This window comes from Hetaerina americana, unplaced genomic scaffold (genome assembly GCF_022747635.1).
Source record: "Hetaerina americana unplaced genomic scaffold, ioHetAmer1.1.p SCAF_55, whole genome shotgun sequence".
Lineage (NCBI taxonomy): Eukaryota > Metazoa > Arthropoda > Insecta > Odonata > Calopterygidae > Hetaerina > Hetaerina americana.
In genome coordinates this window covers 2384255-2411530 of record NW_027287150.1, presented here as the reverse complement: position 1 = coordinate 2411530, position 27276 = coordinate 2384255, and the positions used below count along the sequence as shown (strand labels likewise).

The following is a 27276-nucleotide window of genomic DNA, read 5'->3' as shown; positions in this document are numbered from 1 at the left end:
CAATTAGATGCGGTGAATGGATCACCATGGCATTATCACCCTTATCCCGCGAGCATGTAAATGGCGTGAATGGAAATCAATCTTAGCACATGCCTCGGGGCATTATGACTTCCTTTTGGTATTGGACGTTCATCAGAATTGCATTTATTACATTATATTATCACCTCCTTGATCATAATTTAAAATTATTACTTCACATACAGCGAATTAATTTCAAAACCTGTGTGGAAAACAAGAGTGAATACGACATAGTGTCCGCAACACAGCACCGAAACATGCTTCGAAATAAAGTGAGCGAGGAAAAAATCTCGTGAGTATATTCCCCACATAAATCATTTTATGCTCCACCGAAGCATCATACCGATAAGGTAAAAACTGCCAAAATAACTAAATTTCCGTTAAGTGAAATCGGAAAAATCGTGCATCGTTTTCATTTGGAAATAGCCACTCGATTGGAGGGTCTGCCAAGAGCAATTAATTCTCATCTATTTATTTATTTATGTATTCAGTATAAGTCCAAAAACAGCAGAACTATTAACAACGATAACAATGGTCACATTTACAAACACCCAAGCCCTAGATGGAGCGAAACTCACCCAGGCGGGAATCGAACCCGCGACCCTTGGAATGGCAGACGAGGACGTTACCCCGCCGCCACCGGGGCCGGCATCTCGTTCCCAAATCCTCATCGGACTCCGTTTGGCATCGATTGTTAATTAAAAACTGTTTTCAAATGGATAAACCTTCTTGGCACGGATCGAAACCGATGGCTCATCCCGCTTTATTACGTCAGCCATCATACACATATACTATATATATATATATATATATATATATATATATATATATATATATATATATATATATATATATATATATATATATATTTTGTGGACCTGAAGAAGGCCTAAGAGGAGGCCTAAAGCTCAATGTGTCCTTTTACGTGTTATCTATTTTATTTTGTGCTCTATTGTGCCGTCAAAATGTTATATATATATATATATATATATATATATATATATATATATATATATATATATATATATATATATACATATATATCCAATGTCCATCAGCTAGCGAAGAACGAATCAATCATCCTTCAACTAAAAACAGAATATTAGTAATCCCATTAGTGCTTCCGCCACAAAGCGTTCATTTTCACGGAGGAAGAATCCGTACTACAAACATTTTGAACGCAAGTTCTCCCGCAAATTTTGCAATACTGCTAAACCAAGGAGTAGTCCGCGCCCATCGTCAGCTGATCGAAACCACCCCCTCCTTCCTTCCGTTTTGGCGTGACTTCGGGACGGGCATGGTAAAATAAAAGAAAACTCCCCTACACTCTGACTTCCTTTATTTTGTGCTTGGAAGGGCAAGCGATGGTGCACGACAATGGTGGAACATTTCAAGACGTTCAAATTGACGCTCTGCCTAGAGACATAAGTCAAAGTACGTATCTCCGGTCCGAAATGTCAATACGAGACCGGCAAAGTACGCGATGGTCATGCGAGCGGGTTTTGGCGCGAATCGATACTTAGGGTGCCTCGCCCACGCAGAAGATCGACGGAGATTTCATTCAGCGCCTCAAACCCCACCGCATCCCCTCACTCGGCCGCGCGCCGTTCGAGCACCAATTATAGGAAGGGACGGGTGAATAAAATAAAAACCGCACAGGGCGCAGGAGAGGATGTCGAGGGGTTCATCCCCGTGGGAGAATATTTTCTCGACGCGAGGGATGCAAACCGAATGACGCGAAATCGGAGAGGAGGAATCCATCATTTCGGCTTGTCGGGGCGTTCGGTTCGCTTTAAAACGTGTTCGAGAGCGCTGAGGGGATTGTGGCGCCGCGGGCGGCGGGGAACGTAAAGCCGTCCGGACTTGGATCGATCGAACCGACACCGGGGGGGGGGGGGGATGGGGGAAGAATGGTGTGGGGAAGAGGGGAGGGAATAGGTTTCCCCTCCCATCCCTCCCCTCTCCGTGCCTCGAGCTCCGGGTGTTGGCGCGCGGGAGCGAGCTGAGCGAGGCGGGTGGGAAGGGGAGGAAGGGTGGGGGTGGGTTTGTAGGGGCCGGAGGGGAATTTCCGAGGGGGCGGGGGCGAGAGGGGCGGTGTGTGGGGGTGGGTGAGGGGGTCTGCGCGCGGGCGCAGCTACTGGGGCGTCCACTCTCTGGCAAAAGAGTAGAGAGAGCGTGCTGGCTTGCCCCGAGAAAGTATTGTGTTGTTCTGTGTGTTGTTCGCGGGCGTGTGTGTTTATGTGTGCGTGTGCTTGTGGCCAGGAGGCGTCGCTTGGGCGCCCGGAAAACCCGACTCGGATCGGCTGAAGGCGGAGGGAAGAGAGAGAAGAGGAGGACACGCTCGGGAGGAGGAGGACCTTATTCCCACAGGAGGACGAAAATGTCAGGTGAGGGGATTTGTTAAATGTCGACGACTCCACCATTCGAGGGAGTGATAGGGAGGTAAAATTAAAAAAAAAGAAAAAAACAGAATGGCACGTAATAATTCCGCACACTTCGGCAGGGGGGTTGGATGGCGGGGTTGAATGATACGGGGAAGCGGTTCCGTTGTTTGGGAGGGGCTCCGCATCCTACGAGGACGGGAAATGGCCCGTGGAATAAAGGGCTCCTTTTCTTATTTCCGTGCCCGCGGGGGTGGGGTGGGGAAGGGGACGGTCTGCAGCGGAGGACCCCGAGCGAGACGGCGTCCCGGTGGTAGGGCTATATAAACCGTGGGTCTACCGGAGCGACGAGCAAAAAAACAGTAGTCGCGGTCCCAGGGTGAGAAGAGGCAGGGCATGTGTTGGCGGTGTACGCCGAGGAGATAGTAGTAGCGTCTTGGGCGGGAGGATGCGGCCCGCGGCGGCGGCTGGGAGCAGCCGCCTCGGCACCCAATCCCTCTCGGTGAGCCCGAGGTACGGACTGGAGGAGATGACTTCTCCGCTCCTCCTGAGGCCGTACGCGCGTCCCAACCGGCTGCCCCTCGACAGGGTCGGGCCCTGTCTCTCCTGCTACCCCTCAAACCTCAAGTTCTCCGTTGCCATCGCGACGAAACAAGGACAGGTGAGTTTTTATTATTTTTTTTTAATTTTCCCCTTTCCTGGAAAGCGCGCGGGCGAGGTGACATCTCCGCCGAAGGGGACGACGCCGCCGCCGCCTTCCGCCTCTCTCTCCCCCGACCGAACGCGGCAGCACAACACGGATACCCAGGGTGGGGTGGGGGAAGGGGGACGATGCGTGCGTGCGGACAAGAGTACTTACGGGGGTGAGGGATGGTTGGGGAGGGGTTGGCTAAGCCGTCCTCCCTCCTCGTCCCTCGGCCATTGTCATCTCCACCCTCTTTCTCTATGCTATACCGCTTCGGTCCTTTCCCACCCCCTCTCCCCTCCGCTAGGCCCCCCCCGTGCGGTCGTGATTGTGGACCCCAGGCGGACTGCAATCTCGCCGGTTCCTGGTGAGCCCGCCCTACCCGCTTCTCCCGCTCTCCTTACGCCTTAGCAGCCACTCGCACCGCCGGAGTTGACCACGGCCACTTGGAAGGTCTCCCTCTCCCACAAGATCCTCCTCGCCCCACGCGGTGACTTCGCTAATCAAAGCGTCCGTGAAATCTGCTCTCGCGCGCGATTTCTCCTTACCGATCGCTCTCGATCCACTTCCTCCCCACCCACCCCCACAGAGAAGGGCTGGGGGGAGGTTTCGTTGTTGGTCTCCCCTATGACTTCGCGAAAACGATATAATCGAGGGTCCAATCTCCTATCCCGAACGTTGCCATTTCCCCCAGACAAATAGGCGTGCCCCCGATGACGAATTGCACGGTCGTTAATCTTTGCTACTCCCCAAAATAGTCTTCGTCGTCATCCACTCCTACCGTCCGCTATCGGAAGGAATAGTATACTGTTTTCAGTTCGGAACCCTTTATTTCAGCGATCAATCCGGTGATTGGAATTGAAATTTAAAAGAAAATCAACTCTCACTCCATCTGTAAAATCTTAAAAGTGACTGACGATAATTTCATCAATCGACCTCATTTGTTGTTCTCCACTAGGGTTATCAAGTTAATCCATACGATCGCTTCAATTTAACTTAAGCGCAAAATACATATTATTCGAAAATATATTAAACGATTCAAAAAGCAAGATGATAACAATTTTGTTCCTCATTCAGTTAGAAAATAAGTAATAGGGAAAGTAATGCCCAGCTTAAGTTTGCCTATTATGACCATAGGAAAGCTTTGCCGCGTCAACTTAACGACCGTGAAAGCTTAAGAGGAGTTCGAAGCCGGCGTGGCAACTTTCATTGCCTCACTCCACTCCCAAATGGGCGTGTTCTTGCGGAGCGTACGCGGATTTGTACGCTCTAGGGTGCTCGCTAGCACATGGCTCGCACTAGAGTAATTGATAAAGTCGGTTTTACGACAGGCTGATTCCATTGATTCTCCGCGGGAAAAATTTGCTGCGATAAGGCAAATGAAGAGTGAGAGAAAATACCATCCAGCTGAACGTGAGTCAGGTGAAATAACACGAGTTTGACGCCGTATTGAAAAAACAAAAACTTTTGGTTGAATCTAAAATACTATTAATCGCTAAAAATACAACTAGACCCAGCGCCGGTCAAGAGCATCGACCGCTGTTAAATTTTGGGAATTCCGTCTCGCAAATTCGTTGATGTGCGCGGCGGTGAGTCCTTCCTCGTTGGAAATAATCGGTACATACGAGCACAGTTTCTTCTATTTAATTCTATTAATTAATACATTTATTTCTATTTTAATTTATTCCAAATTGAAAGGTACGTAACTATGTTTTTTTCACGTGTACGCATGCCATTCATGTTTCGAATAACTGTTATTTGAATGCAACAATTTCAGAGTGTACAAATCATATTCGCCTTGACCGGGATTCGAATCCGGATCTCTCAATGTCCGGCCGAGTGCTTTCGCCAGTTAAGCTATCGAGGCGTTCTTTTAAACTCTGATATTTTGAAGATTTTTTTTTTTAATGTTTACACTCTGAAATCGTTGCATTGGAATACATATTAGCGGATGACTCCGTTAAAAGTTACCGTTGCGCCATCTCCCGCAGTTTCTTGGAACTGATATTTTATTACAACCGCTAAGATGAGCGCCTTCTTACTTTATTTCATTGTCTTTAAATTTTGAAAACAGCTAAACGAAAATGCTGAATTTACAGAAAATATAAGAGAAACGTGATGTTGCTAATTCTATCAATAATTTTTGCAGAGTGCAGTTTTTTCAGTGTGAGGGTTTTATGGAGACGGATAACTTCTTGGAATGAAATAGGTTAATCTCGTAGATCGGACATAAACTATATCGTCAATTGCTCTCGTAAGCGTAATAATTCATACATTCATTCACAAATGGTACCCTGAAAGCCATCGCTAGGGTGAGTGGCAGTGGGTGATCACACACCTGACTAATTTTGACGCAACATAATATCCTTCCCCACCCTAGAGCGGTCGGATAACGTTATTCTGATTTCTTATCGTTCGTGTGGAAAATGACATCTCAAATCTATCAGTTCTACACTTTATCTCTTTAATTGTATTTTCTCGAATCCCACGTACCGTAGTACGTACAATGGGGAAATAATGAAAATAATTGTTGATTTGACAGTGACGACAATAAATAACCCTTCCGGAAATATTTTTTCCATGCACAGTGCAGCTTTAAATGGAGTCGTGTTCGCTGACCATGACGTGTTCGTTCATAGATCGACTTTCATTTGTAAATCTCCATTTAGACATCATGCAGCAGGATTCCGTACTGTGAGACGGTGTCGGGGGGAGGGAGAAATCCCTGAGGGAGTCCTTGTGGTCGCGTATCGATGGCGTTTGGATGCATCTCCCGATAGCATTTCCGCTGAAGGTCCCCTGGCTGTGGAGTCCGGGAGGTTGCTTGCTGCTTTTACGGGTTCGTTATCTCGCCGCGACGCAAGCTTTCCATGGTTTCGAATGCAGATGACTCAGCGTTGCGATCTAAGACGACGCACGCAGCAGCGTCAAAGCGTTGTAAAGAACGAAGCATATACGTATATCCTAATCGGGAGTATTCCGCTTGCCAATCGATAGCCCCAGATGGGGGTTTTGTCAATTCAAACTCTGCATGGTGGCTTGAGTCTTGCCAGTGCAATGAATCAGCACGTGGATTTATTTGCAGACAGACGTTCTCTGCGGTGGAATCCGTTGGTGAGACGCGTCTGTTTCCGCCCGTAAATGCTTAATCCTCGATGCCAAGTAGTTAGTGCTAAGGGTTTAATGTCCAAAACATGCGAAAATTCTGTTTGTATGAATCGTGAAGTATCTGGATTAATTTTATTTTCTATTTGAAATTCAATTGTGTCTTTATTGTTCGGTTTTTTGAACTACGAAGACGAATACATGGATTTACCCGAGGTAGTACTTTCATCAGGGTTCGAATACTTGAGCCAGTATAGTGCTCTAACTCCTTTGAGACCAAAGTGGCCAATCTTACCGCTGCCCTGTGACAAGACAGTCCGGACCCGCAGACTGACCTCAGCAAGTTTACAACTACATTTATGCTAACGCTTTCAAGCCCGTTTCTGCTCAACAGTTGGACGGACCCTAACGACTGATGCCATAGTAATCATGCACCAATTTCAGGTTGATCGGTCGACCGATGACGCAAAGAACCTCACTCAGCATCATCGAATCGCCTTCCCCCCCTGCCCCTACTTTCTCCCCTTCCGCTCTCAGGATTTCCCTCGAAGAGGAGAGCGTTCAAAAACTCTAAATGAAAATCTTCTGTGTTTATATATATATATATATATATATATATAATATATATAAAAATAATAGGAGAGATTTATATATATATATATAAAATATATATAAAAATAATAGGAGAGATTGATATATATATATATATATATATATATATATATATATATATATATATATATATATATATTTATATATATCTCAATCTCTCCTATTATTTTCAAATTAAGTGAATTTCAAATTGATTGGTTAACCGCCTCATTACACTAATATCATGCTGAAACATCGCTCGGTGATTTTCTTTGTTTTTTGGACAGCACGTGTGTCGTCAAGTGCATGGATCTGTACTGCAACATTAATTATGTCGTTAAATCTTCCACGCTCATCCATTGATTTTGACCAGTTTTTGCAACTAATTCCAGTCTTGACAACTCCACGTTAAAAAAGGCAACCCAGTGTAAAACCAAAAGCTCCTTATATAGCTGGCGGCCGACGGGAACCATTACATGATAATATTTTATTGTTGCGCACCATCGCAATTATAATTGCAATTAATTTTTATTTACAATAAACGAAATTCATCGTAAACTTTCAAAACAATGTTCATCGGTACTTACAAGCACGTCGTTGTCATTAGTAATGTGAGAGTAATTGAGCAAACTGCAGCATTTTTACCTATCCATCCATCTACTTCCGAGTCCCCACAAAAAAGGCTTCCAGTTTTTCTAAACTCCGCACTCTGAAGTTTATTTTGTGCCGAGGGAAATCTAGAATTCACACTTTTTCCGCATGTTTACATTTGGATTTGCGAGCATAACAGATGAACCGACCAAAGGTTGATGTTCGCCGCATTTACCTCGTCTGCAAGCACACGCAGGAAACCATTTCTTAATCGGGTACAAAAATTATCAAATAAATTCCTGCCTTCTCCAATTTTCTTTGAAACATATGATTTTTTGTCCATGTTAAGAAGCTCGGTCAATCATTTCTTATTCGATCGATTCCTTGATTTTCTAATATTGTTAGCTTCGTTATTCATCGCTGAAATGTTAACTCTATCCCGTTACCATCCCGACGAAGGAATAATTCACAAATGAGCAGACTTCCTATATAAAACTGAGTTACGATCTTCAAGAAAAACGATCTGAGGAATGTTTTAGACAAAGCAAAACTGACCGCGGGGGTATCAGGTTGGTTCCTGGTTAGTGTGTGTCATACGGAGCGGAGAAAGAGGAAATAAAACGTGACTCTCACAAGAAATATGCGCTTGCGAAGCCTATGTAAGCCATTCTGAGCCATAAATCTCGAGCGATTGTATGCACTATCGACGGAACGATATCCCATAAATCTCAGGCATGCTATTTACTTGTTAGAGTGGAAAAGAGGGAGGGAAAGAAAGGAAGGAATTCGCACCACGAGAAAAAGTAGCGAGACGGGCGGAAAGAACAGTCGCTGGGCAATCATTCCTCGACGCGATTTGGGAGTGGGAGAGAATTTTCTCGTGATTGATTATTAAATCATCAATCCAACATTTTCACCCGGCCCACCGCTTTTGCCTTGCGGCATCACCGGAAAGTCAGAAGCCGGCGACGAGGGATATCCATTTCATCACCTATCCTCTCATTAAATAGCGATGATACCCAAATTGAAATCTTTTTGCTGATGTGAGCACGACATGATAATTCTGTTTTATTTTCCTGGAAGTCGAACGGAAAAAAAAACAAATTATGCCGCTGATATAGAATGAATTGGATTGGATATCATTTGATTCCGGAGTCGACCCTCCCTTATCGAGTCCGGTCCAGCCCATGCAATCTTCAATGAACGTGCACCCTTTATTTATGATTAAATGCACGCGTGGGCAAAGTCACAGATAAGATAATGGACTCCATGAAATGACCACAATAACCGCCGTCTGCAATGCAGTCACATGCGTTGAAACTCCTTCGTTGTAATTAATAAACCCCATATTTATCTGTGACTTAGCGGATAGAGAGAGTGCCTTCGGACTAAACGGATGCTGGCTGCCTTTAGGCATCTAAATGCCCAGGTGGTGCAGCATGAGGCCTTTTCGGAAAACCACAAGTGACACAGGGAAGGGAATTCTCTGCCCCTACAATACCCTAAATACCGATTTGCAACCTCAAGGGCTTCATTGCAGGTGACCTCTCAACTCTCGCCCATCAGAGTCAACATGCGGACTAATTTCAGCGGGTCATTTCGACGTTAAAGTGATTTATTAACCCTAAAGAAAACTAGATGACCGATGAGAAATTTCTGTAACGATGTGGACTTGTATAAATACATTATTACTTTAAGATTTTTATTTTTGCGTAGACAATAGTGTATCAAGTTTTGTTTTTACAGGTGGTTTGAATGCCATACAAGTAGGCAGGACTCAATTGCCAACCACAAGACCTTTGCTTGAATTATGAGCACGTGCACGTAATGAGCTGGCGAATATCACCTTGCTTAAACTAAAAAGGCATTTGGCGAAATTTCATGAATCGCCCCGTCGATATGGCCTCGAGGTTTATGGCGACTCCGAGCGCATTTGCTATTAAACGCATTAATAATGTTCGCTATCAAGAAAGTTCGGTTTCCGATTTTTTTCGTGATGGCCGCAAATTGCTCCGAAGACGCGATTTCGCACCGCAAAGAATGACGAGTGCTTCAGAGGGAGCACTCTCGGCGAAAACCAACGACACGAGAGCGTCTCCATGTAATTACGAGGATATGCCGAAAAGGAATGCACACATGCTTATAGCCCACAAAAAAATGACCTTCAGAAGCACTCATGGTGACATATGTAAGTACGATTCCCTCTCAACACGCATGCGCAAGTATTAGGTCGTTAAATTCAACCTGTGTATTTTGAGAAGCGGAAGTATGTAGACGTATTCTAGTGCTATGTCAACGCGTGTTAAACAGCGTGCTGTTATCGAATTTTTGCCTTCGCGTCATCGTCCGAGGTGTAATGATTACCCTTGAGGTGCCTCATGAGTTGAGGGAAAAAATAAAAATCGCAAAGCGCAAGATCGGGGGAATAAGGAGGGTTTTGTTTGATCTCGCCTGTGAGACAGCGTGGTACCCATCGTGCACAGATTTGACGGTATCCCAATTGCTCAATAATGAAGCCGACACGTTCCTCGGAGATATTCCAATGCGGTTTACGGTACGCTTTTGAGTGATTCGCCGGTCATTTTGAATCAAATCTTCGACGGATTTGCGATGTTTATCGTCTGTGGCAGTGATCGGACGTCCGTCCTATGTTTCATAAAAAATTCTGGCTTTTCCAGGCTTGCAACCACGAAAGTTTACTACCCATCGATTTACAGTAGACCTATCAACAACATCGTCACCATAAAACAGCCTTTAAACGACGATGAATCTCAGTAGGAGTCACCTTTTTAAGCGGTTAAAAATTCGATTACAGCACGCAGTTTAACTCGCGTTGACATATATCACTGGAACACGTCTCCAAACTTCGGCTTCTCGAAATAGACTGGATGAATAAACGACCTCAAACCTGCGCATGCGTGCTGAGGGGGAATGTTACTTCCACATTCCACCAGAATTGCTTCTGAAGGTCATTTTGTTTGTGGTCTACAAGCATGTGTGAATTAGTTTTCAGCCTACCCTCGTAATTACTACCCACAGGCCGGCGGATCACGTCACGACGATGCCGGAAGGATGCAGGAAGAGGAGTTGGATTGTTATTCTCCCGGGGACAAAAGCACACGCTCGCAGGACAGGAGATCTTAATAATTCAAAAGGCAGGAGGGGCGTGGCCCCCGGCCGCCCTTGCCCCTTCCCTGCGTCCGTCAACTACTGCTTCCGCTGCTTCACTCACCCATCCATCACCTGTTCCGCACCCCCGACTCTCTGACCGGATCTTCAATCTCCCGTGCCGAGGTGGCCAGGGGAGGAAGAGAAAAAAAGGAAATTCAGAAACAAAAAGAAGAAAAAAGCAGTGACGTTTCGCGCACGGCAGCGCGGAATGATGATGACCGAGCAGACGCGTGCCTAACGCCTGCGCTCACCGCCTCGAGTTTGCCGACGCAAGGCCGCCCCTCCGTCACCGAGGGGGCGGGCGAGAATGCCGAGGGAATGGAATTCAGATTTTCGGAGAGGCCGGGTGGTGTGTCGGCCGAGGAGGGGGGAGGAGGGGCGTTTGACCGGGGGGGAGACGCCTCATAGCCGCCGCCGCGCCCATCACCGTCGTGTCTTTCTTACGTAAGGCCGAGAACCTAGCTGCCGCTGCATTCGTACCCGTCTCATCCTGGAACTAAAACGACCACAGGCCACCGTAGAAAGGCTTGGACTTCTACAAGTCTGCAAGGCAAGCAAGCAATCAATCACGGAACGGAGGTTAAATTACAGTGTAACAATTACAGAGAGTGAAAATCATTCGCCTTGATCAGGAAACGAACCCGGATTCCTCGATGTCAGGCCGAGTGCTTTAACCAGTTAAGCTATCGAGGTGTCCTCTTAAACTCTGAAATGTTGACTTTGAATTTGAATCCTCTAACATCGAAGGATCTGGTTTAGAATACCGGTCAAGGCGAATGATTTTTACACTCTGTAATTGTTGCATTGAAACGCATGTTAACGGATGGTTCCGTCAAAAGTTACTGTTGCGACATCTCCTGAAGTTTCTTGGAATTCAAATTATAGTACTGGATAAATTGGAAGGATGTCACCTTCTAAAATGATGTTGAAAATGTGCTATTACACCCATCGTACTACGGTAGGAGAGAACATGTAAATAAAATTAGAAGGATCAAGTGCATGTAGAACAGATAGATACATTTAAGATGTCGTTTTTTCCCAAGTGCGATAAGGGATCAGAATAACATTGTCCGACCGCGGTTGGGGTCAAAATATTAATCGGGTCAAAATTTAGTCTCGTGTTTATTCATCTCCCGCCACACACCCTCACGGTGACTTTCAGGGTGCCATTCACGAATGAATGAAAAGATGAATCGACCACCCTTGAATCCATCGATAAAATAACGATCACTTTCAAGTCAGGGATATTTTTATCGGCACTTTTTTTTGATGAGATATGACCGACCATAGGATGTTCAATAATTTTTCATCATTTAAGCTGTGTCATAGGTTGGGTGCCAGTTCTTCCTGGGAAACCATAACCGGCACAGGGAAAGGAATTGGCCTGTTGTGTGAATTTACCTTGAAAGTACCCTGATGTGTGAATTTCACACGCCGCCAGGCTTAGTACTGGGTGAACTCTACCATCACCTACCAAACCGACCTTCGGGTTGATTACAGTGTTCATGGTTTTAATGGATACAGCCGAGACGAGTGGCCGTAATAATGATGGAATTACGGATACTATACTTGAATGTATGTACTGCGGACGTAAGCACGACTAAACCACAGAAATGTGGAAGCACACGGAAGTTGAGTTTGATGGGTGGGGGTAAGCTCACCTCGCTCCACGGCGGTTAGCATATAACAACGCCAGTCCATACGTCCCTGTGGACACCGTTTGGTTTCCCGGGAAATTCTTGGCCCCAAACTAAGTTCGTTTGAAACCACATCGGCGGTGTGTCGAAGTCACCACGAATCAAAACCGGACCTTCCGGCGAGTAAATGATGGTACTGCCCTCTGGGCTATCACCCCCCCCTGATTCGGGTACGGGGAGTGGGAACTCGTAGACAATGTGTTAGTCTTCTGAACAAATGGAGCGGGAAGGAGTCAGGGGGCTCATTTCACGAAGCGTAGTAACTACACCAATCGCGAAGAAAAACTGATAAAGGGGCTAATTGCTCTGCACAGTTTGAGATGATAGCAGTAATGTGTAGCATGTCGAATCGTGTCATCTTATTGCTTGCGAAAGGGTTATTCGCGCTTCAAAATAATATTTGCTAGGAGGGTCCAGTATAGATAGGAAAATTGCGATATTAAACTAAGCAAAAGAAATTTCAAACTTGTAAAATAGATAGGTTATGGTAGTTCGCCATTTCAGGGGTTTATTCTTATCGTCAATAATTGGTAATCAATGGTAAGGGTATTCGAGAGTACTATAGAATTTTAGCAATGCCGTAAGTACCTGCGTAAAATTTATCTAATTGATATACCCATGTCTCCGAGAAGGATGAAAATTATAACAACCCAGGGTAGTTTTAGAGAAAATGCACTAACACCCGGTTCTGTTAATGTGATATGGATTTTTGTGTGTATACGCACACACACATACATATGTATATATATATATATATATATATATATATATATATATACATATGTATGTGTGTGTGCGTATACACACAAAAATCCATATCACATTAACAGAACCGGGTATATATATATATATATATATATATATATATATATATATATATATATATATATATATATATACATTCAAACACGAAATCCCGCCAAACCGCGAATAAATACTCATATATACAGAAACAGATATAAGGAAAAGGGATAGGAACACATATAAAGGACGAACACAATAGAGGTGGGGAAGGCGGAATCGAACGGATCACAAGAGTAAAAATATTTCCTCAACCGGGACTCGAACACCGGATCTTTCCACTTGCCGGGCGGATGCTCTTAACCACTTGAGCTATCGAGGATAGTCAATTTACCCTGAGATCCGTGGGTCTAATATGTCGCCAAGCGCCCCGATTCTTTCAGCCAAGAGATGGCGTCAGGGGGCTGTTTCACCCACCAAAGGAGAAATAGACAATACACAAGGAAAGGAAAGGACAGTGGGTTAGAATTCATACAACATCATACAGGAAAGGAACAGTGCGTTTCGTGGCACGCATAGCCAGAAGAAAGAGATGAGCCACATTGGCCAAATACACATTCAAACACGAAATCCCGCCAAACGGCGAATAAATACTCATATATACAGAAACAGATATAGCTCAAGTGGTTAAGAGCATCCGCCCGGCAAGTGGAAAGATCCGGTGTTCGAGTCCCGGTTGAGGAAATATTTTTACTCTTGTGATCCGTTCGATTCCGCCTTCCCCACCTCTATTGTGTTCGTCCTTTATATGTGTTCCTATCCCTTTTCCTTATATCTGTTTCTGTATATATGAGTATTTATTCGACGTTTGGCGGGATTTCGTGTTTGAATGTGTATTTGGCCAATGTGGCTCATCTCTTTCTTCTGGCTATGCGTGCCACGAAACGCACTGTTCCTTTCCTGTATGATGTTGTATGAATTCTAACCCACTGTCCTTTCCTTTCCTTGTGTATTGTCTATTTCTCCTTTGGTGGGTGAAACAGCCCCCTGACGCCATCTCTTGGCTGAAAGAATCGGGGCGCTTGGCGACATATTAGACCCACGGATCTCAGGGTAAATTGACTATCCTCGATAGCTCAAGTGGTTAAGAGCATCCGCCCGGCAAGTGGAAAGATCCGGTGTTCGAGTCCCGGTTGAGGAAATATTTTTACTCTTGTGATCCGTTCGATTCCGCCTTCCCCACCTCTATTGTGTTCGTCCTTTATATGTGTTCCTATCCCTTTTCCTTATATCTGTTTCTGTATATATGAGTATATATATATATATATATATATATATATATATATATATATATATATATATATGTATATATATATGTATATATATATATAATTATATATATGCATATATGTATATATATACATATATATATGCATATATATATGCATATATGTGTATATATATATTTATATTTATATATATATATATTCATTCACCTGGAAATAGATATAGGAAAAAGGGATATGAACACATATAAAGGACAAAAACAGGAGAGGTGGGGAAGGCAGAATCGAGCACTGAATCTTTCGTTCCATTTGACAACTAGTCTTGGGCTCTCAGACTCCAAAACACTTCAGAGAGCGCTTTGCATTCTTAGACCGCGGCTGTTTGCGGCGCGTCCCCTTCGATTGTTTACCCTCCATACCGAGGCGAAAATACCACCTTCGTTCCGCGAATCCCGAGGGAGGCTGCATTCGCATGGATCGGACCCGCCGTTTCCCCCCTCCCCTCTATCAACCCTCCTCCTGCCCCGTCTGAGACATCCCGATTCACCCCCGCCCCTCGCGGTAGACTGCAGAGGAGTGGCCGCCGCCATTCCGGCCCTGTCTCTCGGATTCGGACACGTGCACATTCAGGGGGGGATGCGGCAGAGATCTCACGCGGCACTAATTTCACGCGCGTTGATAATTGTTTCCGGCCTGGTTCGGTGGAATTCGTGACATAGAAAAAAGAAGAACTTTTCAAGCAATGTTCCACAAGGCACCGTCGACGTATTACGCAAATTAATGCTAAAAAGTGGAGTGAAAAAAAGTGGATACATCGCTATAGCAGTCGCAATTGAAATGGCAAAGACACAAATTCCAAGAAACGGCGGGAGATGCCGCAACAGTAAATTTTATCGAAGCCATCTGCTGATACGTAAGTATTTCAATTCAACTGTTTCAAAATAATTCGCCTTGACCGGGATTCCAACCCGGATCCCTCGGTGCACGGCCGAGTGCTCTAGCCAGTAGTGTTATCGAGGTACCCTTTTCAGATTTGAAAATTTAGGGGCTTTTAAGGAACAAAGGTACAAACTGTTGTGACGAAATATTTCGTCACAACAGTTTGTACCTTTGAAGCACCCAAAATTATCTTCGTTCAAGAGGACGCCTCGATAGCTTAACTAGCTAAAGCACTCGGCCCATTGAGGTACATCTAGGGATCCGGGTTCGAATCTCAGTCAAGACGAATGATTTACACACACAGAAATTGTTGCGTCAAATCAACAGTTAAGCAGCGCGAACACAGGGTGTCGGACCCTCAGGATGAATGGGTTTTGTCACCCTAAGCAGTGCGCCCCAATACTATATTATGCGTAGTGATGAATTTTTGGAAAAAGAGCAACGCTATTTCGATTCTATCCTACTGCATCTGGAACACCGAAACAGAAAATGTAGACTCAATTAAATATTTAGGCGTTACCCTCACTCAAGACCTCTCCCGAGTGAAACATACGAGGAACACATGTCGTATTAATGGAACATGAGGACCATAAAACTCAGTAATCAACCTGAAGGTTGATTTGGTAGGTGATGGTAGAGTTCACTCAGTACTAAGCCCGACGGCGTGTGAAATTCACACACCAGGGTACTTTCAAGGTAAATTAACACAACAGGCCAGTTTCTTTCCCTGTGCCGGTTACGGTTTCCCAGGAAGACCGAAACATCACATAGCTTGGGTGAAGTTGAGGTGGCACAGAGGGACTTGCCCGGGGATTGAACCCGGGCTCTCTGGTCAGTATTCCAACGCTCTACCCCTGGACTACCGCGATCCACAATATGTGGACAAGCTAACAAACAATTAGGATTTATTAGAAGAGTGTTGGGGAAATTTGAAGACATAGTTAAATAGAAATTTTATATTTTGCTGGTTAGGACTAGCTGGTTTTTGGTGGACTACAGCCCCTCCCACTAGCGGCGCTAGTTGCCTAAGACCCAATGAACCGTCTGTGCTTGGCGGATCGTTGAGCTGTGCGTATGGTACCAGTTATGTTAGTTTCTCTTGTCCTTGGATTTACTGTTTGTCGAATATGGAAATGGAGGAAATCACGGAGCAACGATTGAACATCAAGATTTTTGGTGAAGTGCGGTAAAAGTTATTTAGAAATTACTGAAATGTGGACAGCTGTTTACGGTGATAATGCTCTGAACAAAACACCCATTTTCAAGTGGATTAAGAGTTTTAAAGATGGCCGACAAGACACCACGAATGATGCAAGGCCAGGAAGACCATCAACCACCTGGTTTGACGACAGCATTGATCGTGTGCGGTCCCTTGTCCTTACCGATTGTCGAAACACTGTCCGAATGATAGCTGATGAACTGAATTCAAGAAAACCAACAGTGCACACTATTTTAACCGAACATGATGGATGGATGGATCCTTCACCATGACAATGCACCTGCACTTTCAGCATTGATTGTTCGCCAGTTTCTGGCAAAAACTTCTGTCGCCATCCTTGATCTTATTCGCCAGATCTCTCGCCCCCTGCGACGTTTTCCTATTCCCAAAATGCATAAAATGTGATGAGGGGACATCACTGGGAAGATGTGGACACAATAAAGCAAGAAACGGCGAGAAAACTAAAAGACCTTACTGCCGAGGACTTCCACGGGGGGTGATTTTAATATTGGGAAAGAAGATGGAATAAGTGCATAGCTTACGAATGGAGAGTACTTACTTTGAACAGGGGACAAAATCGATGTAGATTAAATTTTGCAAAAGAAAGTTTTTGATGGCCTCAGTTCGCGTATTTATTGGGCAGGGTAGTACACCCCCTTCTTCGACTCCCTGAACTCTAGCACCTCCGGGCATTTTGTGGGCACTCCCCTTCCCTGCGCTGAATGGCGCAAATTGACTCGGCAGTTGATCACTACAAATATTGACAACTGAGATCAACCAAGTAGTTAGCTCTGGAAAATATTCCTCGCTGTCAAATAAGTTCTTGTAAAAGTCGATAAAAATTAATCACATCGTCACGTTCAAGATAAGTCCCCACGGCACATTGAACCGCGCTCACAGTTGTCGCCGAGAAAGCCGCACGCTTCGTGGAGAAAGCAGCGAGCCTTGGAAGGAGGCCTTCGGGGGAGGGAGGGAGTGCGACCCGCGGCATCGGGCGTCCGAGATTTCCCATCGCCTCGCCGTCGTAGCGCTCGCTAAGTTTGGAGATTGCTTTTTTAGAAAAATGAAACTGAAACCAAGGATATATTTAGGTAAAAGAAACCAGGGCATTCCTTCTTCCTCGTAGGGGAATTAGAGAATAGCGAAGGCAGCTACTTTCACTCGTGGGCATTATACGACGGAGCAAAGCAAATGATCAGCATAAGCAAATGATCTACTATCGCTTATCTCCGCACGGTAGCCTAGCAAGAACCCTTGATGTATTAGCACAGCAATCACGCAGGTAACTATGGTACAAGTGTCAAAATTTCAAATTAAATAAGAGGGTAAGCTGGAAACTAATGCACGCATGCTTGTAGACGACAAACAAAATGGCCTTTAGAAGCACTTTTAGTGTAATGTGGAAGTAACATTCCCCCTCAGCACGCATGCGCAGGTTTGAGATCGTTTATTCATCCAGTGTATTTTGAGAAGCAGAAGTATGGAGACTTGTTCTAGTGCTATGTAAACGCGAGTTAAACAGCGTGTTATTATAGAATTTTTAACCGCTGAAAAAGTGACTCCTACTGAGATTCATCGTCGTTTAAAGGCTGTTCATGGTGACAACGATGCTGTTGATTGGTTTACTGTAATTCGATGGGTAGTAAAATTTCGTGGTTGCGAGCCTGGAAAAGCCATAATTGTTGATGAAACACGCAGCGGACGTCCGATCAGAGCCACAGACGCTAAACATCGCAAATTCATCAAAGATTTGATTCAAAATGACCGTCGAATCATTCAAAAGCGTATCTCAAGAGACCCCTATAACTCAAGAGACACCTCAAGAGTAATCATCAAACCTCGGACGATGAGGTGAAGGCAAAAATTCGACAACAGCACGCTGTTTGACTCGCGTTTACATAGCACTAGAACACGTCTCCTTACTTGCGCGTCTCAAAATGCACTCGATGAATTTAACGATCTCATACCTGCAAATGCGCGTTGAGGGGGGAATGTTACTTCCACCTGCCACCAGGAGTGCTTCTGAAGGTAATTTTGTTTGTGGTCTACAGTTTTATTGCAGGCATTGGTTTTCAGCTTACCCTCGTATCTTCCTAGCAATTCCAGTAATCTGATGTGTTGAAATTAATGATCGGGAAATTGGGAAGATATGCAGGTTAAATATGGAATTGATATGGAAATTAGTGGTTCATATACCTGACCTTGGAATAAGGGGGTTTGGTGCAGATTGGAGGCTTTTGGGGTGTAGGTTAGGGGAATTGTGTAAAAGGTGAGATGATGAAGGAGAGGAAGACAAATGGAAGTCCAATTTCGAGGCGGAAGAATTTCCAAGATGAGAATGGATTCTTGAACCAATGAGATTAATTCGATTTTTACGTCTTGGTCAAATGATATCATAATAGCACTCGTAACTTTAAATTGACAAATATCATGAAGTAAGGTATGTCATATTATAATTTTTTGTTGTCAATATTTTTCATTGAGCGTCTGTTTCGCATCTTTATTTAAATGCATTAAATTGTTGAAATAATCCTAGAATGGACCGATTGTGTGCCAAGAAAAACTATTCGAAATGTTATTCACACAGGAATTATTTTCTTTCGAGCGGTCTACTTCTCTCGGAAACACTCGAGCAAGATCTTAAGCATTCAGTAAAAGCAAATAAACTGATACATTAAAGTTACTGGGAATAGGTTTCAACGAACTTGCGGAAGTTAAGTTTTAAATTTCAAGAATAAAAAGAGGTAACTATGCTTGTCATTAGTTTAATTCAATTGACCATTAATTCCTTCTGAGGTAATTTCAAATTTTAAATATATTTTATATTAAATTGGCTCCTTTCTTTTCATTTCAAGGTTATTTCAAAATGAACCAGAAATTTACATTGTATCACCGATTAAACAATGAGGAAATTGTGTTTTTATATGTGACACATCAGGAGAATCGGGTTCGCGTGTTTTGAAGTTACTCTTGGGATGCTCTTGGAGTTAAAAAGGGTCCATGGGCATTCCATTTTTCAGTTCTTCATCGCCTCAAGAACGTCGGGAGTCTCCCGTCCCCCATGAAAGAACAAAGGGAATTTACCGCTCACCATCCCAATTCATGATTCAAAGAAATGCATGACGTCACAAACTCTAAGGAATGAGGATGAACCCACAGCATCCTCCCCCGTATGCCCTCATCTCAATGCCCACCCGAATGCTACAGCTGTAGCATGCAAAACAAAGGGGTGTGGAAACACCAAGGTCATATTTTACCCCCATGCCATAGTCTATGTTTAAGGGTCATTCTCAGCTACCGAATTCACTTTTATCGCACCATTTTTTAGCGAAACGCACTTTAACGAGTGTTTTAGAGCAAATATTACTGAGAAGTGGAATATTACATCCTCCGTTTCCAACGTATGATCCCTGAAGGACATAGGATAACGACTGGCGACATCAAACTCTTAACACGTGCCCCAGACTACATGCTAGACCATTACGAATGCATCCACATAATAAAAAAGAACAGTAAACAAGTTTTACGGTCTCGACTTCATCGTTTTCCTAAGGAGTGGTGCTTGACGTTCTCACCACACCCGAAAAACTAACGCAATAAGCTAGTACAACGTTTGAAATTATATCCATATTATTCGCCAGACTTCGACGACGTTACCAAAAGACATTTCGTGCGCTGAGAACATCTCCACTCCGTCAAGGTGCCAGTGCGCAAACTACATCGCCAAATTGAACCAGGGGTAATTTTGATAGTTCAGTGTGTAGGAGGGGCTGTTCCAGTTTCTATGGCGACTGCAATTTTCAAGAAAGATCTGGTACCCAGGAAATGACACCTAATACCTGAAGCATTCCTTGATAATATACCTTAAATCATTTTAATAGACCACTGTCGCAGTTACATCGTGTAGTACCAAAACCGACCGAAGGAGGTCGTTTTCAGGTAATAGGTTGGTGTACTCGTTTAGGCACGAGCATATCACGTCCTTAACACTCACGTATTATATAAGCAAGAGTTTGCTCCTTTATAAGGAAACGGTGTCGACCTTTTCATTTAGGTACAACTACTGCTTAACCTTGCTTGGACCTGATATAGAGTAAGATACTGGATTTTGTGTTTTGTTAGGAGTCACAAAATATTTATTTAGTGGCTGTGTCCATCCAAAAACCTATCTTAAACGGTAGATTACCTAATAATATATATATATATATATATTATATTATATATATATATATATATATATATATATATATATATATATATATATATATATATATATATATATATATATATAATGAATTGGACAGCACAAACAATATAGACACACATAAAAAGATCACTCACACGTTATTTCTTGATAATTTCGACGGAATTTGCTCCGTATTCATCGGAAGATAGAGAAGTAAAGAGTTTACTTTACTTCTCTATCTTCCAATGAAGACGGAGCAGAATTCCGTCGAAATGATCACAATATATAATGATCATAATATATATATACACACACACACACACATACATATATATATATATATATATATATATATATATATATATATATATATATATATATATATATGTGGGTCGCGGTCATCCAGGGGGTAGAGCGTTGGACTGCTGACCGGAGGGGCCCGGGTTCGATTCCCGGGCAAGGCACTCTGGGCACCTGCAGCTCCACCCTAGCTATGTGATTTTTCGGGTACCAGATCTTCCTGGGAAACCATAACCGGCACAGGTAAAGGAACTGGCCTCCCTACCCTGCTAACATGTGAATTTCACACGCCGTCGGGCTTAGTACAGGGTGAACTCTACCATCACCTACCAAACCGACCTTCGGGTTGATTACCGAGTATGGTTTTTTATATACCCACAGGTATATTGGGATTCCTTGACGAAATATTGCTCCCCATTGTTTTATGCCTTTGATTAATGTGTTCAAATAAGCTGTTGGAATAAGAAAAGATCGAAAATAATTTTGAGTGATTAAAATTTCTAGAGCGATATCTTACACACTTGCTGAAATGGCTTACCTTCCAATCCGAATGGATTATGTCAGAACACTCGGCGTCCATGCGCTCAACCGGCCGATGCCAGAGTTTTGAAAAACAACTGCCGTAACTCGTGAGATAAAACATGAAAGGAAGGTCGAGAAGAGAGATTTGATATGGTGCGGCCAAAGATGAATGCCTACGCCGAGGAAACCTCGCGAAGTTTTATGGGGGAATGGGTTATTGATAAAATGTATCCACGGGAGAAAAAATCGAAGTACTTTTCGTATCAATATGGAAATAATTTAATGCGATACCAATACGAGATTGACATACCCGAGGAACGCACTTGAAAACGCAAAAGGGGAAAATGTTCAACGCTTGATTTGTTGCCTGGCATTGATTTCCAATTCACGAGTAGCTTATTGGATATTGGCGAGCTGTTTACATTACCCTACGAGTCCCTCTACCGACACTTTCAAAGAGTCATTTTTTTTAGAATAATATATTTTCCAGTAACGTTTCCAAGCGACGGTGGTCCTGATTAATATCCTCAATTTAGTCGCGCTTTAAATTAGTTTTTTTTTGAAAATGTCGTCAATCGAAGATTTATGAGTGGCTGTTTTGTAAAATTAATTGTTCAGTTTTTTAAAAGTGTCTTAACTTTGTAGTTTAGCAATCGTAACTTTTAGTTTCGATGCCACTTACGATAATGGAAGAGAGAGTGGCATTCGCAAAGTGGTCAATGTTATTAATTTAAGGTGTAATAAATTGAGTATACAATGGTCAAACGTAATGCTCATCTTCCTTAGACATTGTTTACTTTTTTGCTACAATAGGTAGTTATTTCAAAGTCGCCACAGCCTTTCATCAAAGGTCAATTAGGTCGAAACGTCTTACAATTCCAAGACTATTTTGACCATACCAGCTCTATTTTTCTGTTATCTCGTTTGGATCCGTTGGAAAAAATATTCCGCTAGCGTTGCAGGGAAGTTATGAAGAATGCGGCCCGCAAAAGGACGGATTTAGATTCAATCTGTCCCTGTCACTTCGAGCAGGGCTCGTGGCTCTCGGGATGGCCGGCGACAGGTGCCGTTTATTCACATAACAGCTCGCCCGCTTTCTTTCATTTTTTTGGATGGGTCGGCCCGACAGGGAGAGAGGGATCAGGACGGCACCGCTCTCAAAGGTTTGCCCACGGACGTGCGGGGTCAAAGTTAAAGGAACCTCCGCCCCGGGAGCTACTTGCTCTCGCGGAGTCGGGCTGCCCCCGTCTAAATCCGCGCTCGCGACCGAGAAATCGCGAGAAAAGTGGCTTAGGCAGCACAATGGGGCAGTGCGACTTACGTAGAGTTGCATGCATCGACTGATACGACATAAAGGCGGACAGCAGTTCGATGGCAAATGGGAGTGTGGGAGTTTCCAAATTCTGATCATACGTATACCTCGAGGTCCGATCACTGCCATAGACGATAAACTTCGAAAACTCATCAAAGATTTGATTCAAAATGACCTAAGGCGAATCATTCAAAAGCGTATCAGAAACCATATTGGAGAATCCAAGGAACGTGTTGGCTTCATTATTGAACACTTGGGATACCGTGAACACGATGGGTACCACGCCGTCTCACAGACGAGAACAAACAAAACCCGCCTTATTCCCCCGATCTTGCGCCTTGCGAAATTATTTTTTTCCTCAATTGAAGAGACACCTCAAGGGTAATCATTACACCTCGGACGATGAGATGAAGGCAAAAATTCGATAGCAGCACGCTGTTCAACACGCGTGGACATAGCACTAGAACACGTCTCCATACTTCAGCTTCTCAAAATACACTGAATATAACGACCTCCAACCTGCGCATGCGTGTGGAGAGGGAATCGTACTTACACATGTCACCAGGAGTGCTTCTGAAGTTCATTTTTTTGTGGTCTACTAGCATGTGCGCATTATCACCTTCGTATATACCTATCGCCTGGCTTGTCCCCCATTATAATTCCACATCGGGTAAGTTCGATTGGTATTATCCTCTTATATCTACAACTACCATCTCCACAGGTGGCAGGGCACAAATCACCACGTACTGTCAAAACGTATTGCCCAAATATAGGTACGGTCTCAAATGAGATGTCCTCCATGCGATATCGATTGGCAATTTTCCAATGCTCTACATATATGCATCGCACTGAAGATATATCCACTTACGGACGGAGGTTATACATATTTTCCTTATATATGTATATATATATATATATATATATATATATATAAATATATATATATATATAAATATATATATATATATATATATACATACATACTTATGCGAGGGGATGAAGTGAAAACACAATGAACCAGACCTGTTACTTCCCTTTTCGCTTCTTTTCGAGTTCGCACGAGACTGCACTTGTAAGGAGTTCGCTGAATCCGTGGAATGCTTGAATATCCCACACAAAACGCGCCGCCGAAACCCGAGGACTGCTCTTCTCAGTGTCGCTTGTCGTTCAACTGTCACGCCTCCTTTATTCTCAAGGCTTCGCCGAAAAGATAGGTGCGAATGACATCACCGGAAAGATATTTTGCACGCCATCACACAGCCCGCTGCTCATCCGATGAACCTAGGCGTAGGTTGACATTTTCAAGGTGACCCCTAAGTGGAAATAGTTATACAGACAAATATTTCCTGCGAGATGGTGCGGTGGCTATCGTACTGGTTTCCCACCCAGAGGGCCCGAGTTCAAATCCCAGCGGTGTTGATTATTTTTCAGAGGTATCTCGATCCCTACCTGTGGTGCTTTGTGGAGGGCACTTTGAGTGGGTACGCCGTCCGTCGGATGGGACGTTAAGCTGTGGACCGCTTGGCGCCTTTCGTAAAGAGTAGCCTAATGCCGACGCCGGGTTTCTCTCCACCCTTCATCCTTTCCTGTCCATCCCCTATGGCGCAAATGACCTCAGCTGTCGGTCGCCTACCGTATCACAGTCTTCAACATCCCACTGCCGGTCAACACCCCCTTCATCCACTTTTCCTGCCTCCACAGGATTGCTCCCAACAAACCCCTCTCTTCGCCCACCATACCAAGTACTTCCTCGTTTGTTTTCTTCTCTGTCCATTTCACCTTCTCCATTCTTCTCCACACCCACATTTCAAAAGCCTCCAGTCTACATCTATCCTCCTGCTTCAATGACCACGTTTCCGCACCGTGCATAGCTACGCTCCAAAATAAAGTTTTTACGAATCTTTTCTTAACATCCTTACTCAAAGTCCCTGTCATCAACTCCCTCCTCCTTGTGAAATCCTCTTTGCCTAGCGCAATTCTTCTCCTTACGTCCCTACTACTTTGACAAATATATATATATACACACATAAATAGAAATATAATTATATATGTGGGTCGCGGTAGTCCAGTGGGTAGAGCGTTGGACTGCTGACCGGAGGGTCCTGGGTTCGATTCCCGGGCAAGGCACTCAGGGCACCTGTAGCTCCACCCAAGCTAAGTGATTTTTCGGGTACCAGATCTTCCTGGGAAACCATAACCGGCACAGGGAAAGGAACTGGCCCCCCTACCCTGATGTGTAAATTTCACGCGCCGTATAGGGCTTAGTACTGGGTGAACTCTACCATCACCTACTAAACCGACCTTCGGGTTGATACCTGTGTTTATGGTTTATATATATATATATATATATATATATATATATATATATATATATATATATGTATATAACTAAGGAAGAAATATCAACGGTTACTTCCAAGGAGCAGCAACATGGTTCACAACCTTTGCTACACGAATCATTTCACGTAACATTGATCGAAGCGACTGATAAAAGGTCGTCGTAATACTTTATGCCATCAATGGCTGCCTAGAATATCATAACAAAGTAATTTCCTAAGTTCTGACGGTAGTTTTGGGGCTCGTGGGCGTAGTGTCGTAGTTCGTACGAAATTACCTGAATGTTATTAAGTAGTAAGTTTCTTGAATGCTGTAAATGGCCCATCATAAAGGGAGCGGGCGACTAATAACGACTCTTCCCCTACGTCCTGGCAACTGTATTTTAGGACCCATACGGCTCGGTTACAATGCAAAACGGACGAAAGCTGAAGAGGGGGTGTGCGAGGGAGGGAGGGAGGGGGTAGGTGCCGAGGCAATGGAATTCATCATAGTTGCGTTCAATGTGGCTGGGCTTCACCCTCGAAAAAACTCCAAGGCCGCAGTGAGCAACGCTTAATTTTAAACGAGCCGTGACTTAATGCGAAATGAGCGCGTGTGGGTGTCGGCCAATTAGGGCCTCTAGTTACGCCAATTGGCTTTATCCTGTACCCCCTCGAATCAGACATTTTTCCCCAACGGCGCAAAAAAATCCAATTTTGATAGGAATAATTGGAGCAGGCGTCGTATGGAGCGTTTTTCCGTCGTCGTTTTTTTTTCAATGCAATACAGGATAAAAAAATGGGGAATTCCTCTTGTTATATCCAATAATTACATCTCCAATATAATATAAATCAATCGGAAAATAAGACTCCTCCACGCATGATATTACGCACATACATACGTGTTTGCGTCCCCATCGTTCGAAATGCAATCAAAATTTACACCAAATTTAAACATTTCATCCAACACCAATTTGTCAAACACGAATCATATTATCATCTACCTCTTACTTTGACAGACACTTAAAAAAATGAAGCATTCATTCCCTCCATTGGCTTAATGAAAGACTGCTGCCTGGCCTTCCCTCGCACCGAACACCCATCCCGAAGCCCAGGAAGGTGTAATGCACTTGCATGTGCTCCCGGAGAAGACGTGCACCACTACTCAATGGACGATTGCCGATTATAGAATTAATCAGAACACGCTTAGGAAGCTGCGTAATCCTCAACTGCATATGCAACACGACTCCGAATCAAACTAAGAGAAACTGTCCAGCCAAATGAAATATACCGAAGGGAAAAAAATAATTGACATTTTTTTATTTATTCCCGATTTCGGTTTCCATTAGTTGTGTCATTCTTTAGTATGGATTTAAACTGTGAATCTGATTTCATTATTAAAAATGGTGTACTTGAAAATAATCATAACAGTTGGGGAACCCCTCCCCCTATGAGGTTTTTTCTTGAGTTATCTGCGGTTCTGGTTGGTGCGGTGGCACCAACTTTCCACCCAGAGGGCCTGAGTTCAAATCCTGGAGCCAACAAATATTTTTCAGTGGTATTCCGATCCTTAATTGAGGTGCTTTGTGGAGAGCACTTTGAGTGAGTATTACGTCCGTCGGATGGGACGTTGAACTGTTCGACCCCTTGGCGCCTTTAGACAAGAGCAATGCTTAATCAGACGCCGGGTTTCTCTCCACCCTTACCCCTTTACCATACATCCCTAGTGGCGCAAATGACCTCAGCTGTCGGTCGCCTCCCCATAAAAAACTACAAACTTTAGTTCACTTAACGATAATGATCAGGGAAGAATTAAATAACTTTTTGGCTCCAAAAAATATAATTTTATTTCGGATAAATAAATAAAAAAATTAACAAACAACAGAATAAATTCTATTCCGTTGTAACGCAAAATTATTTGATTCTTCCTCGTTCGTTAAAATGGAATTCCACTAAGTATCGGCCTCGACTATCCCTAAAATATTTTAGGCGGCCGGGGTAATAAGTAGTCTACACTCGACCAAGATAAAATTATCACATCGGAATACCAAAATACCGACGCGCGTTTGGAAACGGTAACCTCTAATTAGTAATCGGCATGATGATCACCAACCAGATGGTCTGGTGATAACTTGGTTGAATAGGGGTCGACTGAGCGGGTGGACATCCCTACTACGTAATGTAAAATACAGGAGGAGATGGAGAATATCCCTCAAT

At 43.8% G+C, this 27276-nt stretch overlaps 1 protein-coding gene across 1 annotated transcript in view; it reads left to right on the top strand.

Moving 5' to 3' along the window:
- The first annotated feature begins 2306 nt into the window (after positions 1–2306).
- The window catches only part of Septin4 (septin 4), a 41494-nt gene continuing 16524 nt past the window's right edge, over positions 2307–27276 (top strand). Inside the window, exon 1 of the mRNA XM_071593303.1 lies at positions 2307–2405. Coding sequence (XP_071449404.1) covers positions 2399–2405 — 7 coding nt within the window. The 5' untranslated portion in view covers positions 2307–2398. The remainder of the gene's footprint in view (positions 2406–27276) is intronic.